This window comes from Toxotes jaculatrix, chromosome 6, assembly GCF_017976425.1.
Source record: "Toxotes jaculatrix isolate fToxJac2 chromosome 6, fToxJac2.pri, whole genome shotgun sequence".
Taxonomy (NCBI): domain Eukaryota; kingdom Metazoa; phylum Chordata; class Actinopteri; family Toxotidae; genus Toxotes; species Toxotes jaculatrix.
Genome location: NC_054399.1, coordinates 19,494,173 through 19,516,573, shown reverse-complemented (window position 1 = coordinate 19,516,573; position 22,401 = coordinate 19,494,173). Strand labels below are relative to the sequence as shown.

Below are 22,401 nucleotides of genomic sequence, written 5' to 3'. Positions count from 1 at the left end.
CTGTATATACATACATACATACACATGAGATGGAGATTGTTGAGTTGAGTGACTATAGCACACAATAAATATTGCACACTAATTATTGAATTATTGCACATTTATATTACACTGATAGTTGCATGAAATTGTAATCAAGTTTGTGTCAATCAGTATAAGTCAATCAGTGAAACACAAATGTGTATCAGTAACAATGTCTAGTTTGGTTTGGTTGCAGAAACACAACACTGTATGTTGTTTTCTTAAACTTTCTCTCTGTCATTAATGAAGCTGTCCTAAAAACAAGGATGCCACCGAAGAGACCAAAAAGTGCAGCAAGCAGTGCTGGCAGTAAAGGGAAAGTGAAAGGTAAGGGTAAGGGTGTGTGTCTGAATATGAATACTAATGTTAATGTGTGTAAATGCATGTAGTATTGTCTTAGGACTATCTCACCATCACAGTAAATAGACTGGTGAACTGACTGTTGCTTCCCATTCAGGCAAGAAGATTCGATCACCTACTCCTGTAGAAAAGCCTGGTAAGAGAAAATGGATTACTTTTCAATTACCTATTTATCTGTCCTAAATTATGATATAGGGGAGATAATAAAAATACCTTTCATTAATTTAGTATTTCACATTCACACATCAGCTTGAAAAATTAAATCATCTCAAACTTGTGGCTAAAGTAAAGTTAAATGGAGCAAATTTTAAATATCTTAACAAGAAATCTTGGTAATCCTACATAGTCTTTGAATACTGTTTCCATTTTAGCATTTTACACCTTCAGTTTAATTTACAAAAATTGTACTTTTCATATAGTGATGCTTGTAATGCCCCTTTTTATTTTATTATCTACATTTTTTAATTTATTGGATATTTTTAAGGAAACACTTCACTCTTGAGAACTGTCTTGAGAAGCAGTGATGTAACAAGAAACAAATAATCAGAGATGTCTTTTAAGAGTCACTATATGCACTGACATGATCTTGAGTGTACTGTTGCAAAGCCTTTGGACATGTTACATGTTACAGCTGTGAGTCCTCAGTGTCAAAGTTTGTTTTACATTCAGTAGACCAAACCTGAAAACAAGCTTTTGGTCAGTTGCAGGTCACCTACAGTGTGTCTTTTTTCTATAGATTAGGTCATTGGCTGTGGTGGGAGTTAAAAGTAATGGCTGTAAGATTCCTGAGTCAGACTGACTGACTCTGTTTTGTACATTCATTCTTCCATTCCAAGCTTAAAGCCCCAGCAGAATAAGTGCAAGTATGTTAAAATAGTAATAGTGTAATAGTTTAATTTTAGTTTTTTTATTTTTGACTTGTATACATTTCCTCACCTTTACCTGATCATGACCCTAAATATAACCTGAAAGCAAGTTTTCGCCCTAAAATTTAATGCTTTTCCTTGTCGAGACCATCTTTTTGTCCCTAAATGGGAGGATAATGATATCATGGTAGCCTGCTGACACAAATATAAACACAGATTTTCTTCAATCCTGAAAGGTTTCTTAGTATTGATAATATAAGTGAGAGGCAATTTTATCAGCTTATAGTCACCTATTATTCAAGCTTAATTTATTTGCTAGTATCAGCAGACATGGAAACAAATAGAAATATGACGTACTGTGGTAAAGTATAAATATCTTACAGTAAGTGAATTATGCAAGAGAAAAGAGGTCAGACAAATTTGAAATATCTCTTCAGCACAGCCTACAAATACAGTTTAATTGCATTCTTGTGGGTTATGGAACATTTCACATCACACTCTCTTTGTCTTCCAAGCAAATATTTCCCATGAATACAAATGCCATAGTTGACACATAACTCTGTGAAATGAGGGGTGTGAGTTTCCACTACAATGATTTGGCATGAGGCCTAAGTGGTGTGAGTGGAAAAGGTTGACACACCCAGCTGGGAAGTGGTTACTTAAGCTGTACTTGCGCATTCCCAGCGTCCCCTCAGCAACCTTGTGGAAAGACTTTGAAGAGAGAGACCGCAAGCAGGATGAAAACTGTCATTATGCAGAGCCCTGTTTACTGTAGTGTGCCCTGGACTGAGTCTAGCCTTAGATATGAAGAAGTCTGCTTAGATTGTTTATTAAGAAAAACTTTGTTGTGGTGATGGTTCAGTGCTGAGGTTTTATATAGTAACAGTACTGGCGTAGATGTCTGTAGCTGAGCAGTTTATGTCTTAAATTCATGCATTATTGATCTGTGTTTCACATGCCAGAGTAGTAAAAAAGACAGACAACAGCATTCCCCCTACAAGCATTTGGACATTGTGCTTAGGCTATTCACAAGGATTACATTTCACCCTGTGATATTGTAGGGTGGTCCTCCCTGCAGGGATGGGCAGGTGAAGGATCAGAAGCGTTGTTGTGTGTTTGATCAGAAAAGCAGGGGCAAGAATCTGTGTCACAGTCCACAGGCAATGGTGACTTGAAAGCCTGTCCACTGTGTGAATATTGCTTGATCGTTGTGGCATCTCTACATTCACTGTTCATCATGGTTGTGTCTCTGTTTTCAATGCTGCTTAACCTATTTCTACAACTATTTCTGCTTTCTTTAGTGTAGTCCCTTATGTCTGTCACTCTTTTCTCAATCTGTGATCCGTGTAGTATATGTAACTTTCTCTGCCTTATCCAAAGACTTATTATTTGCACTGCATTGTGTTTTTTTGACCTCTTGGTTTTTCTCCATTCATATAAAATAGTGTGGAAGAGAAGATGATAGGAAAATGCAGATTTTAAATCGTGGATCATAATCAGAAATAAACCATTTATACATCTTCCTTATACAGCTCCTTTTTGCCTCCCGCAGCTTTAATCAATTTTACACAATTCTTTCAAGATTTCAGATTTGAGGAACATATTTGATGCACAAATGATGACAGCAGTTTGTTTTGTACAATCTATGTAATAGACAGAACACATAGCATTTAAACATGTTATCATTATTATCACTGCAGCAAATATTCATTAGCATCAGTACAAAATCTTCTGGTATCTGGCAATAGCAGGCTGATCTTTAAGGCTGACTTTGATGAGGGTTTGTATAGATGACAATAGGGAGGAAGAGAATCTTCTTCCATGTGACCTTGTCTTTATTTATAGACCATAGTCATATGATTTATATATTATTAAGATTCACTAGTTTCCTTTCCTTTCCTTTCCTTGGTTGTTTACATTGTTGCAATGAAGGACTCTTTGTGTATCATGTTAAAACATCTGTAAAGATGTATTGTTTATGAAACTAACATTGCCTGATATCTTAAACACCTTTAATTATTCACATGATGGACAAAACTTTCATTTGTTGAATTTAAATCAAGTTTCAAAGCAGCATACAATTTGGCCATGCTGATTAAACTGCAAGCACCTGTAATGCCTTAAGAAGTTACTGAACCAACAAACAAGTAAAGCTCTTAATTGAGTGCTTTACCCAACCATTTCTAAAATCCCCAAACTGCTTGCGATTAAGCAGGAATGGGAAAGTGCTGTATGTGCTTACTGTGTGCTCAGGAAGTTTGCAATTTGAATCTATCTAGCTAATCTTAACATTCCTCTGTCTGCCATATTTCTTGCCTATGTTGGTTATTAACTGTCTCACCAAGATCACCCTGAGGATATCTTCCCCATGGTCCTGACATCGGCAACCCAGGAGCTCTTTGGTTGCCGTGCTGATGAGGACGTCACAGAGGAGAGCCCTTACAAGCTGCTGAAAAAAGACGACATCGTACAGGACATTAAGACAAGAGCCGCAGTGTCCGATTTCAGCCCTGTGAAACAGATTGTGCTGGTAAGGCTGATCCATTGTTGTACAGATCACTCAGACAATACCCTCAAGACACTCTGATGATACCCAGACCCCCATTTAAGGGCTGTGGGAACAGAAAGAGTAACCAGTTTAACCTCATTTCCCCTCATTGCCAGATCTAGATTAAATACATGGTAACTGCCACTCTTACTTTAAGCATTCATGGCCCTTCTATTACAGTACATTACTCTAATGAGACCAGAGAGCACACTAAGGGACGCATCTGTTCATCTAAGACCTAAGTGATGTCAGCTTTCTTATTTGGGACACAGCCAGGACCTGGCTTTGGCTTTAGTGATGTGAGTTTGGTTGTCTGTCCACACTTTGCTCCATCACTTACTATCCTGATTGAAGTATTGCTGTACAAAGTTTTCTTGTGGTTGCCCAATGCACTACTTTTGCTCTATTCAATGAAATTTTGTAATGAAAACAACTGAATAATGGGAATTACAAGCTGCTTTATCTGATGTTAATATGACACAACTCTCTCTCTTGTGTTGACAGGACTACCCAGAGGATGAAATCTTGTTGGTTTTTGACAGAGACTTCACTTATGGCCAGAGTTTCTACCTCATTCTGACACCAGAAGCTAAGGACAGAATCCTCAGGGTAAGAAGCAGCTAGTTTTGGTTGTAGTAGTAACATCCCCGTTTATTACAGTGCTTTTGTTCTCATTAATACCTTCCTTAGTGTGTTTCCTGTTCTTGTTTTGTGTTATCTCTGTTTTACTGTAATTCTTTCTGTGCTGTGAAGCCCCCAGAGCCTGAGACACCAGCAGTGTTTGAGAGTGAAGTCAATAAAACCCCAGAACCAAAGCAATGGATATCTCTTGGCAGTGAGCTGGAAATAGATGAAGAATTTGTCAGAGAGACCAGAGAAAAGGTACTGCAGTATATAAAAACACATTAAATATGCATATTAAATCATATTGTTTCACCTCTGTATTCTGTCTCCTTTCCTTCATCAGCTGAAGTACAGGTTTTCTAGGGTGCGGAGGAAGTTTGGGGTACCAGTCTGTTTTTCTGACCGCAGCGCTGCAGATGCTAAGGATGGCTACCTGGAGTGTGCTTCCTATCAAGACAGCAGATTCAGCATCAAGCAGATGCAGAGGGACTGTGGGATGCAGGCTGTACCCAGACTGCAGAGCAGCAGTGCTCAGACACAGTGGTATGCCAGCAAATCAGCACACATAAAATGGATTTGTTCTACAGGGGAAAAAAAACACTTACAGGCTTCTGCCAACATATGCCCTTCTGGAGAAATAGTTCCACTTGTTTCATTGTACTGAGGAAATATGATTTTACCACTGACTGTAAGGATGTTTCATCTCCTAAGTATAAACAGGCCTTTATACTTATGTGGTGATTATTATTTTGCCTCTCTCTTCAGCCCGATAAATGTTTTTGTACTGAGCACCTTATGTCCATTCTAAAGGAAATTTCAGAGGAATATCTGCACCCAGTACAAGCCAAGAGAGTTAAGTGGAGAAGAAATTGAAAGCATCCTCGAGTCTGAGAGTCTAAAGAACTTTTGCAACTCAGTAACCCCCAGGTAAGTCACCCCCTGAAAATCAACCCTGACTCATACATGTCAGCCCTAGGGTACTCAGATCCATCCAGTATTACTACTGTGGGAACATTAGGATATTCGCAAGGAATATCATGATGGTATTTAAGACACACTTCTAAAAACCACTCACCTTCCCAGTTAACTGTATTGTGTGTTGCTATAGTTCCCCTCATTGCCTTGGCTTTATGATATTTAGTAATCCATGTAAGAGATAAGATCAGGGACCATCATAAGAATTGGTGCATGCTCTTTGCACTGTGGCTGTAGCTATGGAGAGACAGAATTGATTAAAATGAAAACTTATACACACTTTTATAAAGGTTCTGAAACTTGTTTTACCTAAAAAAATGGTCATTGTTTTGCAGAGTCTTGCTAGCCCTTCAGCAGGAACAGATTATGAATGTGTTTCTTGATGACTGGAAGGCTCTGGGAACAGGGGCTGAGGCCGATGACTGGTCTGGGAAGGTTTCTGAAGGTTTGATGCTTTATCAGGTCTTCACAGACCAGAAGTACACTAAGGACAAGAAAATCAGCAGTATTAACTGGCACCCAACTATCAATGGTAAATTGCCAAATCTCAGTCAAGGAACTTCTTTTTCTACCAGATTAGAACTGAAATTTTTGCACACAAAATGTTGACTATCCTTATCCAATACTTACTTACCCAATACTTTCAGATGAGCATTGTCAATTGTCATTGTCAATGTTCTGTCAGTTCTCAGTAAAAAAATTACATTATTTGGATAAGTTTGCAATAGTTATTAGGTATTGTAGCATTTTTGTTCATCCCTACACCTCTGTAATGTTGTTCAGCTGTCATCAAGCATAGAACAATCAGCGCTTAAACATGTGATTAGTGTGAATATATTTTATTCGATGAAGGGATCAGAGTTGATATACCAATCTTTCAATCATCACAGTTTAAAAAAAAAAACGACTGCAAAAATATGTAACATATATTTCTTGTGTAATGGATACAGTGTTTGATTGGCTGTTGTGTGTGTGGTTTTTGATGTGCTAGGTGTGATAGCTGTGGCTTTGACAGAAAAAATGGAGGAGCCGTTGAACGAGTCGACTACATTTGATGTCAGACCTTCTTACATTGTCTTCTATTGCTTCTTTGATCCCTCTAATCCCCAGGTATGGAAAATACATAAGAACGTGCCTCTAAATGAAAGTAAGGGGTGCGCCAGTTGGAAAACACATTAAAAAGACCATATTTCTCTCTCTCATTGACAGCTTACAAGCATGCTCTCTCCCTTCTCACCTCATATCTGTTTGAGACACACTTTCATAAGAACTGGCTGGAAGGACTGGCTTTATGCTGTCATTCAAGACCATTATTTGCTTTAGGAAAATTTGAGAGGCTCTATTGATTTGACCCAGGCACTACTAAATCAATAAAACTGAGCTGCTAAATCACTCAAAAGTAATATGAGTTCTAGATGACGTATACCTTACTGGTGCATATGTCATGCTTTGGTTTCACCGTCTGCTGGAGCAGTGATCAAAATAGCACAGGATACTGTGTGGAGGAAACTAGAGAAATTATAGAATTTAAAGAGATATATTTATTATGGTAGGGAGTGAAGTGTTGTAGTCCAGTTGTGCAGCTAATTATAAACTCGAGCAGATTTAAACATCAGGATGAAAAATGACTGCTCTGTAATATCATCCTTTCCCTCCGGGGTCTTTTTTCCCTTCATGCCTGATGAAATGGAATCTCCTGTATGCACTTGGTTTTGTGGATTAAAAGCTGAACTTTGTATGGAGAGGCTAGAATAAATAAATACTTGGGATGGCAAGCACCCAATGTGTGGAAATATGTACTTTGAAATATAATATTTCTGTCCTTTGTATGTGGGTTTTCTGTGTTTTTTGCAGTTACTGCTGGAGTGCCCAGATGACATTTTTGCCTTTGAGTTCTGCCCCTCTGATCCAAATATTATCGTTGGCGGCTGCATGAATGGCCAGGTGCAGACTTTGACTCTGCTCTGCATCTCTGCTTTGCTACCTTTTCTGCCTTCTAGTTGTTTTTGTACCTTACTACTTTCTAAATAATTTGTTTCCTTTCCCATGACCTTGTTTTTATTACTAGGGAAAATGATAAAAGAGATAAATATGATTTATTGACTAGACCTTCTGTCGTGTTAGACTAATCCTTTCCTCTCTATTGTTTCTGTTCTCATTCAGTTTTAACAAAGTCTGATGAGATGGCTTTGAGTGTTTCCATATTTGGAAGTGTATATTGCACCAGACTCAGACGATGATCTCCAGTAAGTGATTTTATGTTGCTGTTGTCTCAGGTTGTGTTATGGGACATTTCTGCTTACGTCATGCACTTGCAGGGAACTCAGTCAAGTGGTAAAAAGGTCTCTGTCAACACTAACACATTCGTAAGTATCCATATCCTGTCTCTAATGTGCACAATGTTGATACAATAATACACAGTGTTCTGTATATGTGTTACATGTGGTATCACTTACTGTAATTCCTTTGCTAGTGATGAGGTCAGCTTGGTTTATTCAAGTATGGGCCCTCAGTTTATCAAAGCATGCATCATATTTGCTGTAAAGACAGACTGTACTCTTCAGTGGTGCTGTATGACAGACTGAGATGATGATACGTTGACTCCTGAGTTCTCTCCTCATCCTCACCCTTTCATTAGTTGGGAATGCAGTGGCCTAATGGTTTGTTTCAAGCCAGCCCTAGCTGTCAAAACTAGTTCCACAAATGTACTAATGCCAGGACTAAATCTCAAAGCAAGTTTGTACCATTACATGATCCCACTGCCAAATGAAAGCAGCCTATTGGGCTTCATACAAACACCTCAGTCACACTTAAGTGACCTAACTGAATTAAAAAAAAAAAAAAAACTCCTTACTGAAGACTGAAACTTCAGAGAGGGGTTTCTCTTTTGGCTATACATTATAGTAAACTAGTGTTTTCATGATATAATTGTTTAAATGGTATTACGCAGCTTAATAAAGAAAAAGTAGGGGAAGAGAGAGGTACAGATACATGACAAAAAACAGGGTTCAGATTTAGACCCACAGCACAGCAAGAACATTAAGTCCACCATAGCCTGTTGAGACATCCAGACACCAAATATTAAACTACTTTTGTCCCTTAAAGCCTGACCTCCTCGGACATCTTCCACCTGACTGCCATATTTAAATAGACACATATGCCCCCATCATCCAGCCCCCATTTGCTTTGTGTGTTTTTATTGCCTCTACAGTGGAACAGCTGTCTCCATCCCTCTCCTCACTACTTCCTTCTCTTTTGACTCCCCCTCCTCCACCCTCTGTGCCCCCCTCTATTCTCTTTGTCCTTGTTTGCTCTTCATTCCCTAGAGTCAACAGCATCAGTTCACATACTCCAGCTGTTACACAAGCCCTCCATCTACCACTATAGTTTGTCCCCATAGAAGATAACACACAAGTAAATCAGATCACTGCCCTCTCCTGTGTTTGCAGTGTAAACAATGGCAGTTGTATCAGCTAAAAGGCTTTATTTCGATTTTGAGTGCTGTGAAAGCTGCGCTACACCAGCACCTGTTGCTAGCTTATCAGATAAACAAAGAATTAAAATTCTCCTGTATAGATTTTAGTTCAGTTCTCACCATTAAACATAATAAACCAAACCACAGCTGTACCACACAGCCAAACTAACTGATATTTGTGCACTCAGAGTTAGCTTGCAGCAATGTTTTTTGTGACTTAACGTCAATAAAAAGCACAGAACGATAACATTATGGTTGATGTCCAAACTAGTGTCATAATCAGCACTGCAGGAGTTTTGAGTAAACGTTAGGCTGCTTGTAAACCTTGTTGCCAGGGTTAATATCTAGTATTACAATACATGTGCCATAATGTATAACAACTGCCACCAGTGTGCTATTTGTTTTTCATACTGAATGGAAGAAGTACTATCATGAACCAGTTACTGAAAACAATCTGTAACATTTTATACTACATGTCCTCAATTTTCGAGCTAATGGAAAAAGTATTAATAGCTACAGTTATTAAGTTCGCAGTCACAATCTTTGAGCTAGGAAATCACGTGTAAGTGAAAATAGTTTAGAAACAGATGTCAGTATCCATCAGAGTCCACCGATTAATCTGTTCATCAACCATTTTATACTGCAGGTCCCTTTTAGGATAGCTTGTCATCAATGTATGAAGCCTTTGTATTTAGACTAGATTAGATTAGATCACAATTGTCGGAGCTCACTGTGCAGTACATGCTGTGCCTTTTGTGTCTGACCTCCCACCAGGACCTCGATGACAAGAACGAGAATAAGACTGCTGTCGTGCGCTACTGTGCAGTGTCTGCCTTAGAGAACAGCCACAAAGCACGAATTACTGAAGTCCAGTGGCTGCCACCAACATTTGAGGTACATAGAGCTGAAGGGCACAGGGGTTGGAGGGAATTAGCATCTGCATGTCTGACACCAAATGGGAAGAATACGGAGTTATTCATTGACAGTTTCTATCAGGAGTACAGCAGGTACTTGAAATGTGTAATTGCTATTTTATTTGGCTTATCTCAGTTATTAAAGGGTGTTTTGTGTGACTTTGCAGCAATGCTTTCAGAAAAACATTCTTTAATTTTTTTTTATCACAAGTCTATTTTATCATATCTAATGTAAACACAGGGACATAGTTTCCAACATACCAGAGGGAGCTGGAGTAGATTTTAATCTTCACACCGAAGTCTTTAATTCACATTAAAACATTAATGTTTAAAGTGTCAGGTCTCTTGCCTGAATTATTTCTATATCTAGTTTTGGAATATTGACAGAGTTTTTATCTGACTACGGCTGAAAGCCACTTGACTGTAAAAAGGTATAACAAAGGGTAAGGTAGTATTAGGCACAGCAAAGTAGTAGTAGTCACAGCAGAGAAAAGGCTATGGAGGCAAGAGTGTAACATATTGAGGCCACAGCAATAGGAAGTACAATATTCAAAAGGAAAGATGGTCAATTTGGAATACACTGTTCGAGAGAACAAAATTAATAAATAAAAAAAATACAACTGGTCAGAACAGAAAATTAACTCTACAGCTCCACTGCCACAAAAGATGTTTTTTGTAGTTGTACCCACAGACTTTCTTGTTCCTCAGGGGAAAGTAATTATCTACCTAATCATCTACTATGATCTCACACAGATTCAATAAATTAAAGTCCACAGAACCCATGCATATTGCTGAGTGTTACTAAAATCTGATTCATGAAACAATGAATACATTATGGTTTTCCATTGATGCCTGTGCCTCATCTCATAGCCAGCTGTAATAAATCATTACAACTGCTGGCACTCATCTAGTTTAGTAAAATAAGGCAATCATCAAAGTGCCCCCAGGGGAACATTAACCTCCCATAAATCTTCAAAGGAACCTTATTCACTACCATGATTTCTTGACATTACTAAGCCTATCAGAGACATTTGTTGATTTTGTAACTCTCTCTCTGATTAGGTGACCAGATCAGGCGTACCGGTGGAGAACAAGTATAACACTTCTGTTCAGGTTGTTACCTGCTCTCCGGACTGGTAGGTCTTACACAGAAAAATTCTCATTTTAAATGTTATGAAATGCTGTCAGTTTGTAGCTGAAGAGTTTGCCATATAATCTGGTATATAGCAAGTGGAAAAAGTACTCAGGTCTTTCATTAAGTGACAATACCTCAATGTAGAGATTCTCTGTTTGAAGTAAAAATCATATTGTGTATTATCAGTCTGATTCTGCAAAGTAACTAATAACTCAAGTTATGTACTAACTATAGTGGAGTAAAAAGCACAACATTTACCAATGAATTACAGGGGAGTGGATATATGAAGTGGCAGAAAATGATACAGTAGTTGAGTAAATGTACTTAGTTTCTTTCCACCACTGCACAAGGGTCACTACCAATTGCTGTGACTCTCAACAACTAACATCTGCCAGTGCACAGAGGTTCCCCGTAGATGTACAGCAACACAGACAAAAATAATTCCAGACTGGTTTAAACCCACAGGGCAGTCTAACTTGTCCTCCCCCAGCTGAACACACTGTACCATTTAGATATTAAAGAGCTGTGCAGTCAGTGAGGGTATTGTCTTTTTTAGCCAGATTACAGGTCCCACCAGACTCAGTGTTTCTCTTTGGTTTCTAGGAATTGTCTTTGTTTGTATCTCTCACACACAAACATGTTAGTGAATTCTTGTCACATTGTGAAGGCCTGATATTGTGTGAATGTGCAGTATATAGCAAACAATGACAGATTTGTTGATATAATACACTAATTTGTTTCAGCTTTAAGAATGTAAAACATTTCTATGCTGTGAGATAATACTTGAAGTGTGTTTTCAGCTTGTGGTTTTTACCAGATGTTGCCATTGTTAATGAGAGCAGTATACAAGTGTTTGTTTTGGGAGTGGGCTGTTCTTGTGACTACATTCTACAGAAGCTGTTATTCAGCTAAGGTCTGTGCCTCTGTTTCTGTACAGCGCAATAATGTTCTGGGATGTGCGAGTGCCAAAACTGTTGGGCCAGTCAGTGTCAGACAGGAACCAGAGTGTGGATCGGAAGGCCCAGATGACACCCTACAGTGTCCCCGACACTTTCAAACACCTGGACCGCACATGGAAACCACTGCTCAGGGTACTGCAGGGTCTGGGGTTCAATATGAAACTCAATATTTACTTTAGGTGATATACCAGTGCAACTTTTGTGACAAAAGTGAATATTGAAATGATTGGAAATGAATTTGAGGATCTTTTTTTCAGCATTTCCCAAAAAGTAAGTTATATTTTATATATATATAAGTTTTATATATAAGTTGTATACACCTTGTGGTAGTAAGCAGCAAACTGAACGGCCATTGTGTTCAGTAGATAAATGATACCACAGTTCACTAATACTACCAGAAAATGCCACAGAATGTACATACATAAATGCATCTGCATGAAACTTTGCCTTTGGCTGATATCCTGCAATGCTGAAAACTAAAACCACAATGCAAACAACATTATTTGCAACTTTAATTCAAAACCTTTGAATATGTACACTGTTTATATAAATACATATTTCTGTATATTTACATGGGGCTCAGGTGATGCATTTCATGTGGACTGGGTTGACCATAATAGAACAGTTAGCGTCTGTCAGTTCTTCAGATGTAAAAAGTTGTCTTCTCCTCTGTCGTGTCAGGTTTCACTGCCAAAGATTGATACCAGTGGAGAATACGCTCCTTTGAAGTTCAGCTTTGAACACTACACTGGTAATGGTAATACAGATAAGAACAAAGGTGAGGGATTTTACTTTATTTGTTTCTGTCTGTTGCATCACCTCTGCATAAGCATTCTCAATTATTATAATTTCCAAAAATTTGGTTTTATTGTTAGATGCAAAAAAAGCACCTCATGAAAGTGGCTTATAATTGAGTGATTGTCCAAAAAAAAAGATGTCTGTTTGATTATTTTCCCACCACCTTTACACATGACAACCCTGAGTGTCCAAAATGTAAATACAAAACCTCAAGCACATAAAAACTTACAGCGACGATAACATATACGTAAAAATTGACTTTTCTTTTTCCTCTTCAGAAGAATCTGACAAGTCATGTAATACTGTGTCTGTATTCAGAATATTTATGTGTTAAAACCTGACACAGCTAGATAATAAACCATACAAATGTAACTATCTTCTGTCTGATAGCTTTTAAAAGAGTGTGCATGTGTGTAACTATTTTATTGGGGTCTTGGATCCTGCTGTGGATGGTTGAGCATAGTGATCAGTGGAGCAAAGTTGACTTGGCCCTCAGGTCCTCTCTTACTCTGTCTCCCTCTTCTCTACTCTGGTTTCATAGCACTTTATTAAGTGATACTTCCAAAACAAGGCCCTCATAGTTGCAGAGCATTAGGCTTGCTGACTGTCAGCTCTTTGCAATATGCTGCTCAGGCTCCTTAGGGGCCAGAAGATGATCGTGTGTGTCCTGGCTGGTCAAGAAAAGACCTGTCTTTGTCTGCCTGAAGGTCTGTCTCCATAAACACAGCTTTGGTGGCTGGTTGTTATAGAATTAATACACTAACTAACTGAGGCAATAAATCTGCTGGGGTTTTTTTCTGCAGCCCATAGGCAGTCTGTTATTAAGGTTTTAATGAATCCCTGTGTGATTAATAGTTTGGTGCTATGTAAGATATTTGTCTCATATTGATTGAGTCTACACTGTCTACGCCTGAGCTCTATATTAAGCATTTTGTTCTGTGTCTTTTGCCACTTCTGCACTTACAGTAGTAGCCCCTGTAGGAAAACAACAACACCACATGATTTTTCCACATCAAGTTTTTGCAAACAACCCTTCGTGGGGATTAAGCAACAGTTGAGCAGCAGTGCAGTGTGGTAAAAGGGAAACAATGTGTACATCTGTAGCTGTGCTGTATCGTCTGTCTCATATCTTTACACACATCTTAACTGGGGAAAAGTGGATTTAGGAGATGTGTGCGTGAGTAATCTGATCTGACCTTCCACAGCTAATCTAACAGAGTGAGGCTGAGACTTGATTGGGAGTGTCCCTCTGATAAGGGGGTGTGAACGGACAGTTCTGTACTGTCCCTAACAGACAGTTGGGCTTTTGTGATGGAAAAGGCCTCTTCCATCACTACCAGCCCTGACTATCTCACCCCTCCCACCCTTCTCCCTTACTGTCCCCCTTTTCGCCACAACCCTCACTCCTACCTCTATCTCTTCTCCCTTTCTTTCCCACTACCCTGCTATCCCCTCTTACCATCCCATTCACCTCAGTTGTATCTCTCTCTACCTCTCTCCTTTTTGTCCTTCTGTCACCTTGTTCATGGTCAGATTACAGACTGCACCAATGCCTCTGTTCAATCTCTCTTATTTACTTTACTTTAAATAAATAGATGTTTTTACTGTTGTCTTTCTTCCCAAATAATTCACTAGTATTTACCAAATTCTTGCCTATTGTTCCCTTACTGCTGCATTTTCCTTTGGTTCATGTTTGCTCTATGAAAGTCCAGCATGAGCCATTTAACTATTGTAAGAAACTTTTGTGCTCTGTGGCTTGTCCAAATGTTGTATTACCCTTGTAAATAATTATTTTAACCTTATTTTAACTTTTCACCTTGCCTTATTTTCTGCCCCTATTTTCTACCCTTGCCGATTCCAGTGACAGGAGAAACTGATGATGGCACAGAGGTCATCCCAGACTACAGCCAGCTCAGAGTGCCCTCAGCCAAAACACTCAGAAATATGGAAGATGTCAGCACCAAGCTCTATATTGGAACAGAGGTAAAATTCCTACCACTGAAATCAACAATATCAAGCAATATTTCACTTAAGTACAACACTGAACTGCTTAAAGGACATATTCATATTTTGTTTAAGTCTGTCTTAAAACTATAGTCATGTGACCATATGAACAGTTTTTGCTGTAACTGTTTCTCCTGTTCATACTGACCAATAAACAATGTCCTCCTAATGCTTGCAGTGTAAGTGGCAGGGGACAAAATCCTAAGTCCTTGCTAGGTTTTACTATGAGCATTCCAGAGTTTTTCTTCTTACAGATATTTAAAAAACATGTCTAGGAAAATATTGGATGGTACACAGTGCAACTATACATTCTGTAGAAGAAGAAATATCAACTTTAAGTTGATACATACTTAACATTTTATGTTATTCAACATTCAACATTGAAGTTCTTATGTAGTAGCAGCTGCACTGTTCAAGATGCACTGTTGAAGCTATAACTGACCAGCATCTATAACAGTTTTATTAACAGCACTGTTTACTAGCAGCTCTGTTAATAAACCTAAGGCGAAATATACAATACAATGTGCAGATGTACTCCACATCTCCATAATATGTATTTTTTGCCACCAGGATGGGGAGATTGTTTACACTGACTGGAAACTAGGGAAGGATGACTTTGGGCGGCTGCACAGTGAGTACTCTGTCTTGCCATTGCCAAAGCAGTTTTTCTGCTCTTCTAAAGCAGACCAGAATGTGATTTGTGTTAGCAGTTTCATGTTATCCACAATAATAACAGTGTTCTCAAAGCCCTGAGACTAAACAAGGCATTGACAGAAATGGGTTCAATCACAGAGACAATTTTGTCCAAATTACTGTATTAAAGTTATTTCAGTAACCACTGTCACAGTAAGTCAACTCTTTGGTTTGGAAACTGTACTGAATGTAATCACCATTATAAATTAGTCAGTAAATCTACAGGGACACAAAGAACAGAGGGTTAATTGCTACTGGCATTGCCCTGTTTCTTCTGTGGCAGCAAATTATTGTCAAATAAAACAGTGTGCCTTCTCCTCCTGTCTCTCTCTCTCTTCTCTCACAGGTGCCAAGCCCCTCCACTGTTTCAGCATCCATCACTGGCTGGTTAATACGGTACAGCGATCGCCCTTCTTCAAAGACATTATTTTGACGACGGGAGGCTGGAACTTCGCCATCTGGAAGGAGGGAGTCATGGTAACAACACCCGTTGATTCAAGTACAGAATAAAAAAACTGTTCAAATCAAACCCATGTACTTGATTGGATTATAATAAAATAAACACAAAAGGTCGACATTATCCTGGACTTATAAAGTAATCAGTCCTTCAGTCCACCATGATGTACACAGTAGAATAAAATGTATGAGATTTAACTTATAACAGACCAGATGAATTGCATTTTAAATTTATTGACTCTGTTTGGCTCTTTGTATACCACATCCAGGAAGGCCCCATCATCCTGTCACCAAGCTCTGAGCAGGTGTGCACTGTGGGATGCTGGTCCCTGTCCCGACCAGCTGTTTTCTTCATCGGGAAAGACGATGGCAGTATTGATGTGTGGAACCTGCTGGAAAAGACCAGTGAGCCTACAGAGGTCCACGCACACATCACTAACACCAAGATTACCTGCATCAAACCCTGGACCGCCTCCCGTGAGTTCTTGGTACCACAGCACAAGATAAGCTTATGTGTGGCTCCTTTAAGAATGAATAACTTCATACCATTTACCTTCAGGATATGTGCAGGCCTTGAAAAGTCTTTAAAAGCATTTAATCCAGTTCCTTCAAAACAGCCTTTAGGAGGTATTAAAAAGTCTTAAACTTAATTTACAAAGATCTTGAATATGTTTTTTTAGCCTGCCATAGATAGTAACATTACTAATAACTTAGGGCTGCTGGAACACAGTTGCTAGGTTTGATGTTTTATTCATATTTCTCAGCCTTGGTGATAAGATCCTTGTTGGAAGATTTTTGCTCATTAACTGGATTTTTTTTGTAACTACAGCCAAGCAACACTTCCTAGCTGTGACTGACGACCTTGGAGTGGTTCGAGTTTTCGAAATCCCAAAGACACTCTACATTCCTTCCAGGACTGAGGTAAGACAATATAAACACCTCCTAAGTACTCACTTTAAAGAAGATTATGAGGTTTCTGTTTATTATTTCTTTTAACAAAATAATTAAAGTAAAGTAATGTAATGTTGGTCAAGGTTGAGAAACTGAGGTAGCAACTCCAGCGCTGCAGCTTGCCAACAGTAGATTGTAGGACCAGTGCATAGGATCTGGGGGGATCTACTGGAAGAAGTGAAATATAATATTCTTAATCATGTTTTTGTTAAAGTACAAACACCTGAAAATAAGAGGGCAGAAGGAAGGACAAAACAAACACTGGCTCTAAAGAGGGCCTTGTGCCTTTTCTTGTTACCTGAAGGCGAGTGTATGCTCTTCTACACACTTAGAAAGGGAGGGATCAGGGGAGGGATATTCCATTGGTTGCAATCTGCAACCTTAGTGCTAGATGCCATGAAATCCTACACTCTGGTCCTTTAATGCTATGTTTTTTTAACATCAGGTTTCTTTTTGTTGCTTTACTGCATTAATATTAATCTAATCCACATTTGGTCAGATTACAGCTTTGGTGATAAGTTCCGTCGTAACAAGGTGGCAGCAGTAGGTTGGAAGAGTTTATTTAATGGCTGCCTGAACAATATATACTATACAATATATCATGCTGCTAATCGTTCAACGGCTAATCAGTGCCTTCTCCTGTGTCTGTGTGCAGAGTTTGAGCATGAAGAAGTACTATGAACTGGAGAATAACAGGTTAATGGATCATTTGAAGAGGGAGGAACTGTGGATGAAAGAGAAAAAGGAGGCTGAAGAACTTAGGAAGAAAATGGTGAGCTATTTATTTTAATTATAGACAGAATTTACAGTAGATTTAAAGAACCTATAACTGATACTTACACCAACAATGTATAAAATGACAATGTCAAAACAGTATGAAATCTATGACCCATAGATGTAAGGTTCTTGGTTTGGATCCACATGTAGACTGGAGTAATGTAGACAAAGTAAATGCATGATGATTTTCCATCCATCAAAATGTACCATTAATGTGGCCTTGAATGAGACCTTATGTCCTCAGCTACACTCTAACCTCACTCACAGACTCTGGTATTGGTAAGTAGTCCTCTGCATGTACATTAGGACTCAACAAACAGTTTATATTGACCCAGTTAGAAGTCTGCACAGTGGTTCAAAGTTGACAGTGGAAAAGCTGAAGTAGGCCATCCCTCTCTCTGTCTCTCTCTCTCTCTCTCTCTCTGCCTCTCTATCTCTGTCTCTCTTATTCACTCTTCCCTCATGTTTAATTCATTTAGATCGTTATTTGATCCTTTGCACTAGGGACAGTATAGTTATTGACAGCCACTGCCTGGTAGTCTGTCTGCTAACTATAGAAGCTAAATCTTTTAGTGGCTAACTGTTTCAGTTTTAAACTGGACGGCAGTTATAACAGCAGATGAGGTTTTGTTTTGCTACAGTGATCTCACATTTGTTTCTGTTGTCTCCTTTCTCCTCCAAACAAGCATGAACAAGGACGAGACACTTCAGGATTTTAATACAAACAATTCTACCTGGTTGTGTTATGCCACACTGTCAGTGTGTATGTGTAAGCAAGTCTATGAGTGGGTTTGTCTGCGATTTTAATCATTATTAGAATGAAACTGAAAGTGATTACAGAAAAATCATTTATCAAGCCTCCTTTAAGAAAGCTTGTGTTAGGAAATGATAAGGCAATACCTATATAATTGTTTAATTTGTACATTTTTTCACCTTCACTTAGCCTTACCTTAATTTGCTAAAACCTACAGACCTACACTATATTGCATCCCAAGTTGTTCCTTCAGCCACAAAGGTTAGCTGCACTTGGAGATTTTGTAAGGTTTCTTTTTTAGGTCTCCTGGAAGATGCAGTCTACTTAATATGAGTGCTTCCCTTGAAATTAATAAATAATAGTCAATAATCGTATAATAGTATAATTACTAAATGAAAAATCAAGCTATTAAAATTCAGAGGAAAGAAAATTGAAGGTTCATAATGTGTGATCTGACTCTGACAATATTATTTCTGTGTGAAAGATGGGAAACCATGAGATCTTAGACAGAAGTTTCACAGTGCCCTGTCCTTTCCTACAAATGGTTTATGACTAACTCTTCTCTGGTTCTGTCCCCAGGAGGCCGACAAGCCAGTCAAATCCCTGAAGGACAATGTAGACGTGAACATGAAGGAGTACAGTGATTACCTGACACTGGAGGAGAGCATCCTGAAAGGCATCGGCCTGTGGCCAACCACTGCAAACCCACAAGATACTTAATGTCACACACACACACACACACACACACACACACACACACACACACACACACACACACACTTTTCTTCCTCATACACTCTCTCCCCAGGCCATCTGAGAGGGGGGCAGCTAAGCAGATGTTCTGCCACTGCCTTCACAAAGGGCACAAGTGAATGGTGGAGGAAGAAGAAAAGAAAGAAAAGAGAAAAGGGAGACAAACTTCCTTATTTTCCCTTGAGTCAGCGTGCAGGGCAACGCATGACAAGTGCTAATTCTGTATTCATTTAAGTCTTTGTTAACTTATTGGATGTATTTTTCATTTCATTTCTTCTGATCCAGGCTGAAGGACTTAAGCCACTTTATAGTGTTATGTAATTTAACCTGGTAATTCATATGGAATCACAAGATCACATATCGAAATCACGTTAGGGGGAAAATATACACACAAAAGGGATTACAAATTCATGTGATGATCATTATTCTATATTTTTTGTCACAATAACCGTCCAGCTATAGCAGGAAGTCTGCTCAGCTTCCCACATGAGTTAGCTGGAACACTAAGAGAACAACTGCATTAAAAGAAAAGACCAAAGTGATAAGTGATGGCTAAATGTCTGAAACACCCAGCTTCTGCCACTCTAAGTGGTAGCAGTATGAGGAAATATAGAACCAAGAGACCAAGCATTTTCAGGATAACAATTGTTGTATGGATTAATGTGTGCGGGTGCTGATTCACTACACCGTGAAATTATTTCCACAAACCCACCTCATTTCTTGAATGGGCATGATGTAGAAGTATTTGAGCCAGCTTAAGTGGAACGAAAAGTATAGGGATAGCGAGGAAATAGTCTTTGCCTCCGAAATCTACAGAATAAAATGCAAGTGCTCTTGCAAAGTATTGGGGCCTCCGAATTTTTCTTAAGCACAGCACATAACTAGATACACTGAAATACATTCCACCTCTGTTTACAACCCAATTCCCCACTGCCATGTATACAACAAACCATCATATGCACCGCTGCATAACCCCAGGTACTACGTGATATCACAAGACAAGATCTTGTTGTCAGGCATGCAAAACATTTCCACTATGAAAATTGCACTAATTTATTGTTATTTGTCAAAAAGTGACTGCTCGTGCCCTGCAGCGAGTGTGCTGAACAATTGCAACACTTCTTTACGGTCCAAAGGTTTGTGTCCTTCCTGATGCATCTAGCGTCTTTTCCCTAACACCCACGACCCAAACCCCCCCACCCACCCGCCACCCCCGTCGCTCTCCCTTTTTCTCTCTTTCACACACAGACACACACTATGCAGCCTGCAGGTTTTAACCTGTAAATAACTGCCCAGACAGGGTCTAGTCAGTCAGTCGGCGGAGGCAGGCCAAGGCGTCAGGGCCTACACGGCTCCTGGAGAGCAATAACAGATGCTTATCATGTTTTACTGAGGGGAGTGGAGGTGGTGGTGGTGGTGGGGTGAATGTGGTGCACATGCTGAGGTCCTGTCGATGAATGGCTCTGACAATAAATGCTTTCAATCACTGGTAGACGCTGTACCTTAGAAAACAGAGCCACAGTCATGCCAGGAGTGTTATACTAGATTCAGATTCAGTTAGAGTGTGTGTGTGTGTGTGTGTGTGTGCAGGTATGTGTGTGTGTGCTTTAAAGAGGGAGGTGCGCATGTGCACTCACACACCCTCTGCAGCTTTTCAGCAGCTCATCCTTTTGCACATTCCTAGTAGAGGCAGCAGCAAACAAATGGCTTAAGGTTCAAGTGAAATATGTTTCATTCCTTTCTCCGCTGTCTCGGCTGCTCTTAAAGCCCCGGGTTGTGCTGTGAGCAGGAACAGGGGTTAGATGCGAGGTCAAAGAGGAGAGGATTACTCAAGATACACTTCAGATAAAAGTGTCAGTCCAATAATCGACCGTGATCCATCATGTAGCAGGCTGTGCTTTGGGATTGGAGGACAAAAAAAATAGCCTTCATGTGTGTAATAATGAAGATGAACCTATGCAAAAACAAATTCCTCATGACATGCACAATCCTGTTCATTTGTAAAGAGGTAACAGTTGATTCAGTGCTGCGAGGTTATCGCTATCCTCATTACCACTTCTTGCTGAGACAAACATTTTTCTCTTTCTTGTGCTCTGCAAAGGGTCAAGCACATTTTTTCCCCTGACATGAGAGTTGTTTTCCTCGCTGTTTGCTGAAATGCCTTCACAGCTACCAGTGAAGGTGGTAATTTGAAGTCTTGGCTCACTGCTCAGCAACTGAATTTAATTCACATTTCAGGGACAAATATGTGTTGAATTTCAATGGAGGAGCAATAGCTCTCACAGACCATCACCCAGACCTTAACTTAGAGTTTCATCTTGGGTATAAGAATAATAAAATTACATTTACATGTGCATTACAAAATAGATAAATACTCCGTCCTCCTCCTTCACAAGCATTACAAACATTTGGAAATTTTGGATTTTGTATAGAATGCAATGGTAGAAAGTACATTTACTTTACATGTACTGCATAAGCGCAGTTCTTAGGAACTTGTGTCGACGTGTTTCCATGTCATACTACATTATACTTGTGCTCCACCATATTTATCTGCCAACTAAAGTAAAAATATGAAGTCCAAAATATATGATCAGAAGATCAAACTAACTAAATGTTGATAAAGTAGTTAAAAGACTCCAGAGTGACATTTACCTGCTGCATACACATCAGTGCATCAGTAATAGGCATGTTTTTTTTTATATGAATTTTTTAATTTTTAATGTATGAGAATTTATTTATTTAACACTGTGTATCTTTGCGTTTTTGTACTGTTGGACAAAACAGTCAATCTGATGAAATTACCATGGTCTTTAGTTAATTATGTTTGGCACCAAAGATCAACCAGTAAAATAAAGATCAATTATAGACAATGGTGCTTGTAGTTCAAATGTGATATTTGTATCACTTTATAGTAAAAAATAAAAGAAAATGAAATAAAGGGAAAACATTGAAAAAAAGTTTTATTTCTTAATTTTTTCATAAGATATTCACTTGTGCTTGTCTTTCACTGAACAAATAAAATTTCTACAGCTGTTAATCACCGCCAGTATCTTCTTCTGCCAAGTTTAGTTCAGTTGGACATTCTGTCGTTTTAAATAAGCTCTCATGCAATTTTATCCGACTAATTTAAGTGTAAGGTCCCCAAACTTTGAGCCAGGGAAATATTCCAGATATCTGAGCTGCAAACATGAGGAGAAGGTGAGGTGGGGCGCTAGAGAGAAAGGAAGAGAGAGAGAAAAAGAGGGAAGGAGGGAGGGAGGCAAAGTGTGTGTGTGGAGCAGAGGGAGGGAGTGAGGGAGGGGGGAGAGAGGTGGTGCAGTTGAGCACAGTGATCCAGG

The 22,401-nt window shown here is 39.0% G+C and overlaps 1 protein-coding gene across 1 annotated transcript; it reads left to right on the top strand.

The window, feature by feature from the left end:
* The first annotated feature begins 287 nt into the window (after positions 1 to 287).
* dnai3 (dynein axonemal intermediate chain 3) lies at positions 288 to 19,062 on the top strand. Its single transcript, XM_041040766.1, has 22 exons — positions 288 to 354; positions 479 to 517; positions 3,593 to 3,777; positions 4,300 to 4,404; positions 4,549 to 4,677; positions 4,763 to 4,962; positions 5,230 to 5,346; positions 5,730 to 5,926; positions 6,386 to 6,504; positions 7,249 to 7,338; positions 7,671 to 7,760; positions 9,644 to 9,763; positions 10,846 to 10,919; positions 11,856 to 12,009; positions 12,559 to 12,655; positions 14,543 to 14,658; positions 15,250 to 15,310; positions 15,719 to 15,849; positions 16,098 to 16,305; positions 16,658 to 16,749; positions 17,435 to 17,551; positions 18,890 to 19,062. The coding sequence occupies exons 1-22, from the start codon at positions 288 to 290 to the stop codon at positions 19,028 to 19,030; spliced, it is 2,649 nt and encodes an 882-aa protein (XP_040896700.1). The 3' UTR covers positions 19,031 to 19,062.
* Positions 19,063 to 22,401: the final 3,339 nt, after the last annotated feature.

Excerpts from the sequence above, each read along its gene's own strand:
- dnai3 (XM_041040766.1), top strand. The coding sequence starts at position 288 with ATGCCACCGAAGAGACCAAAAAGTGCAGCAAGCAGTGCTGGCAGTAAA. Across the intron at positions 355-478 it reads AGGGAAAGTGAAAGGTAAGG|GCAAGAAGATTCGATCACCT; the intron begins GTAAGGGTGTGT and ends CTTCCCATTCAG. Across the intron at positions 7,339-7,670 it reads GCGGCTGCATGAATGGCCAG|GTTGTGTTATGGGACATTTC; the intron begins GTGCAGACTTTG and ends CTGTTGTCTCAG.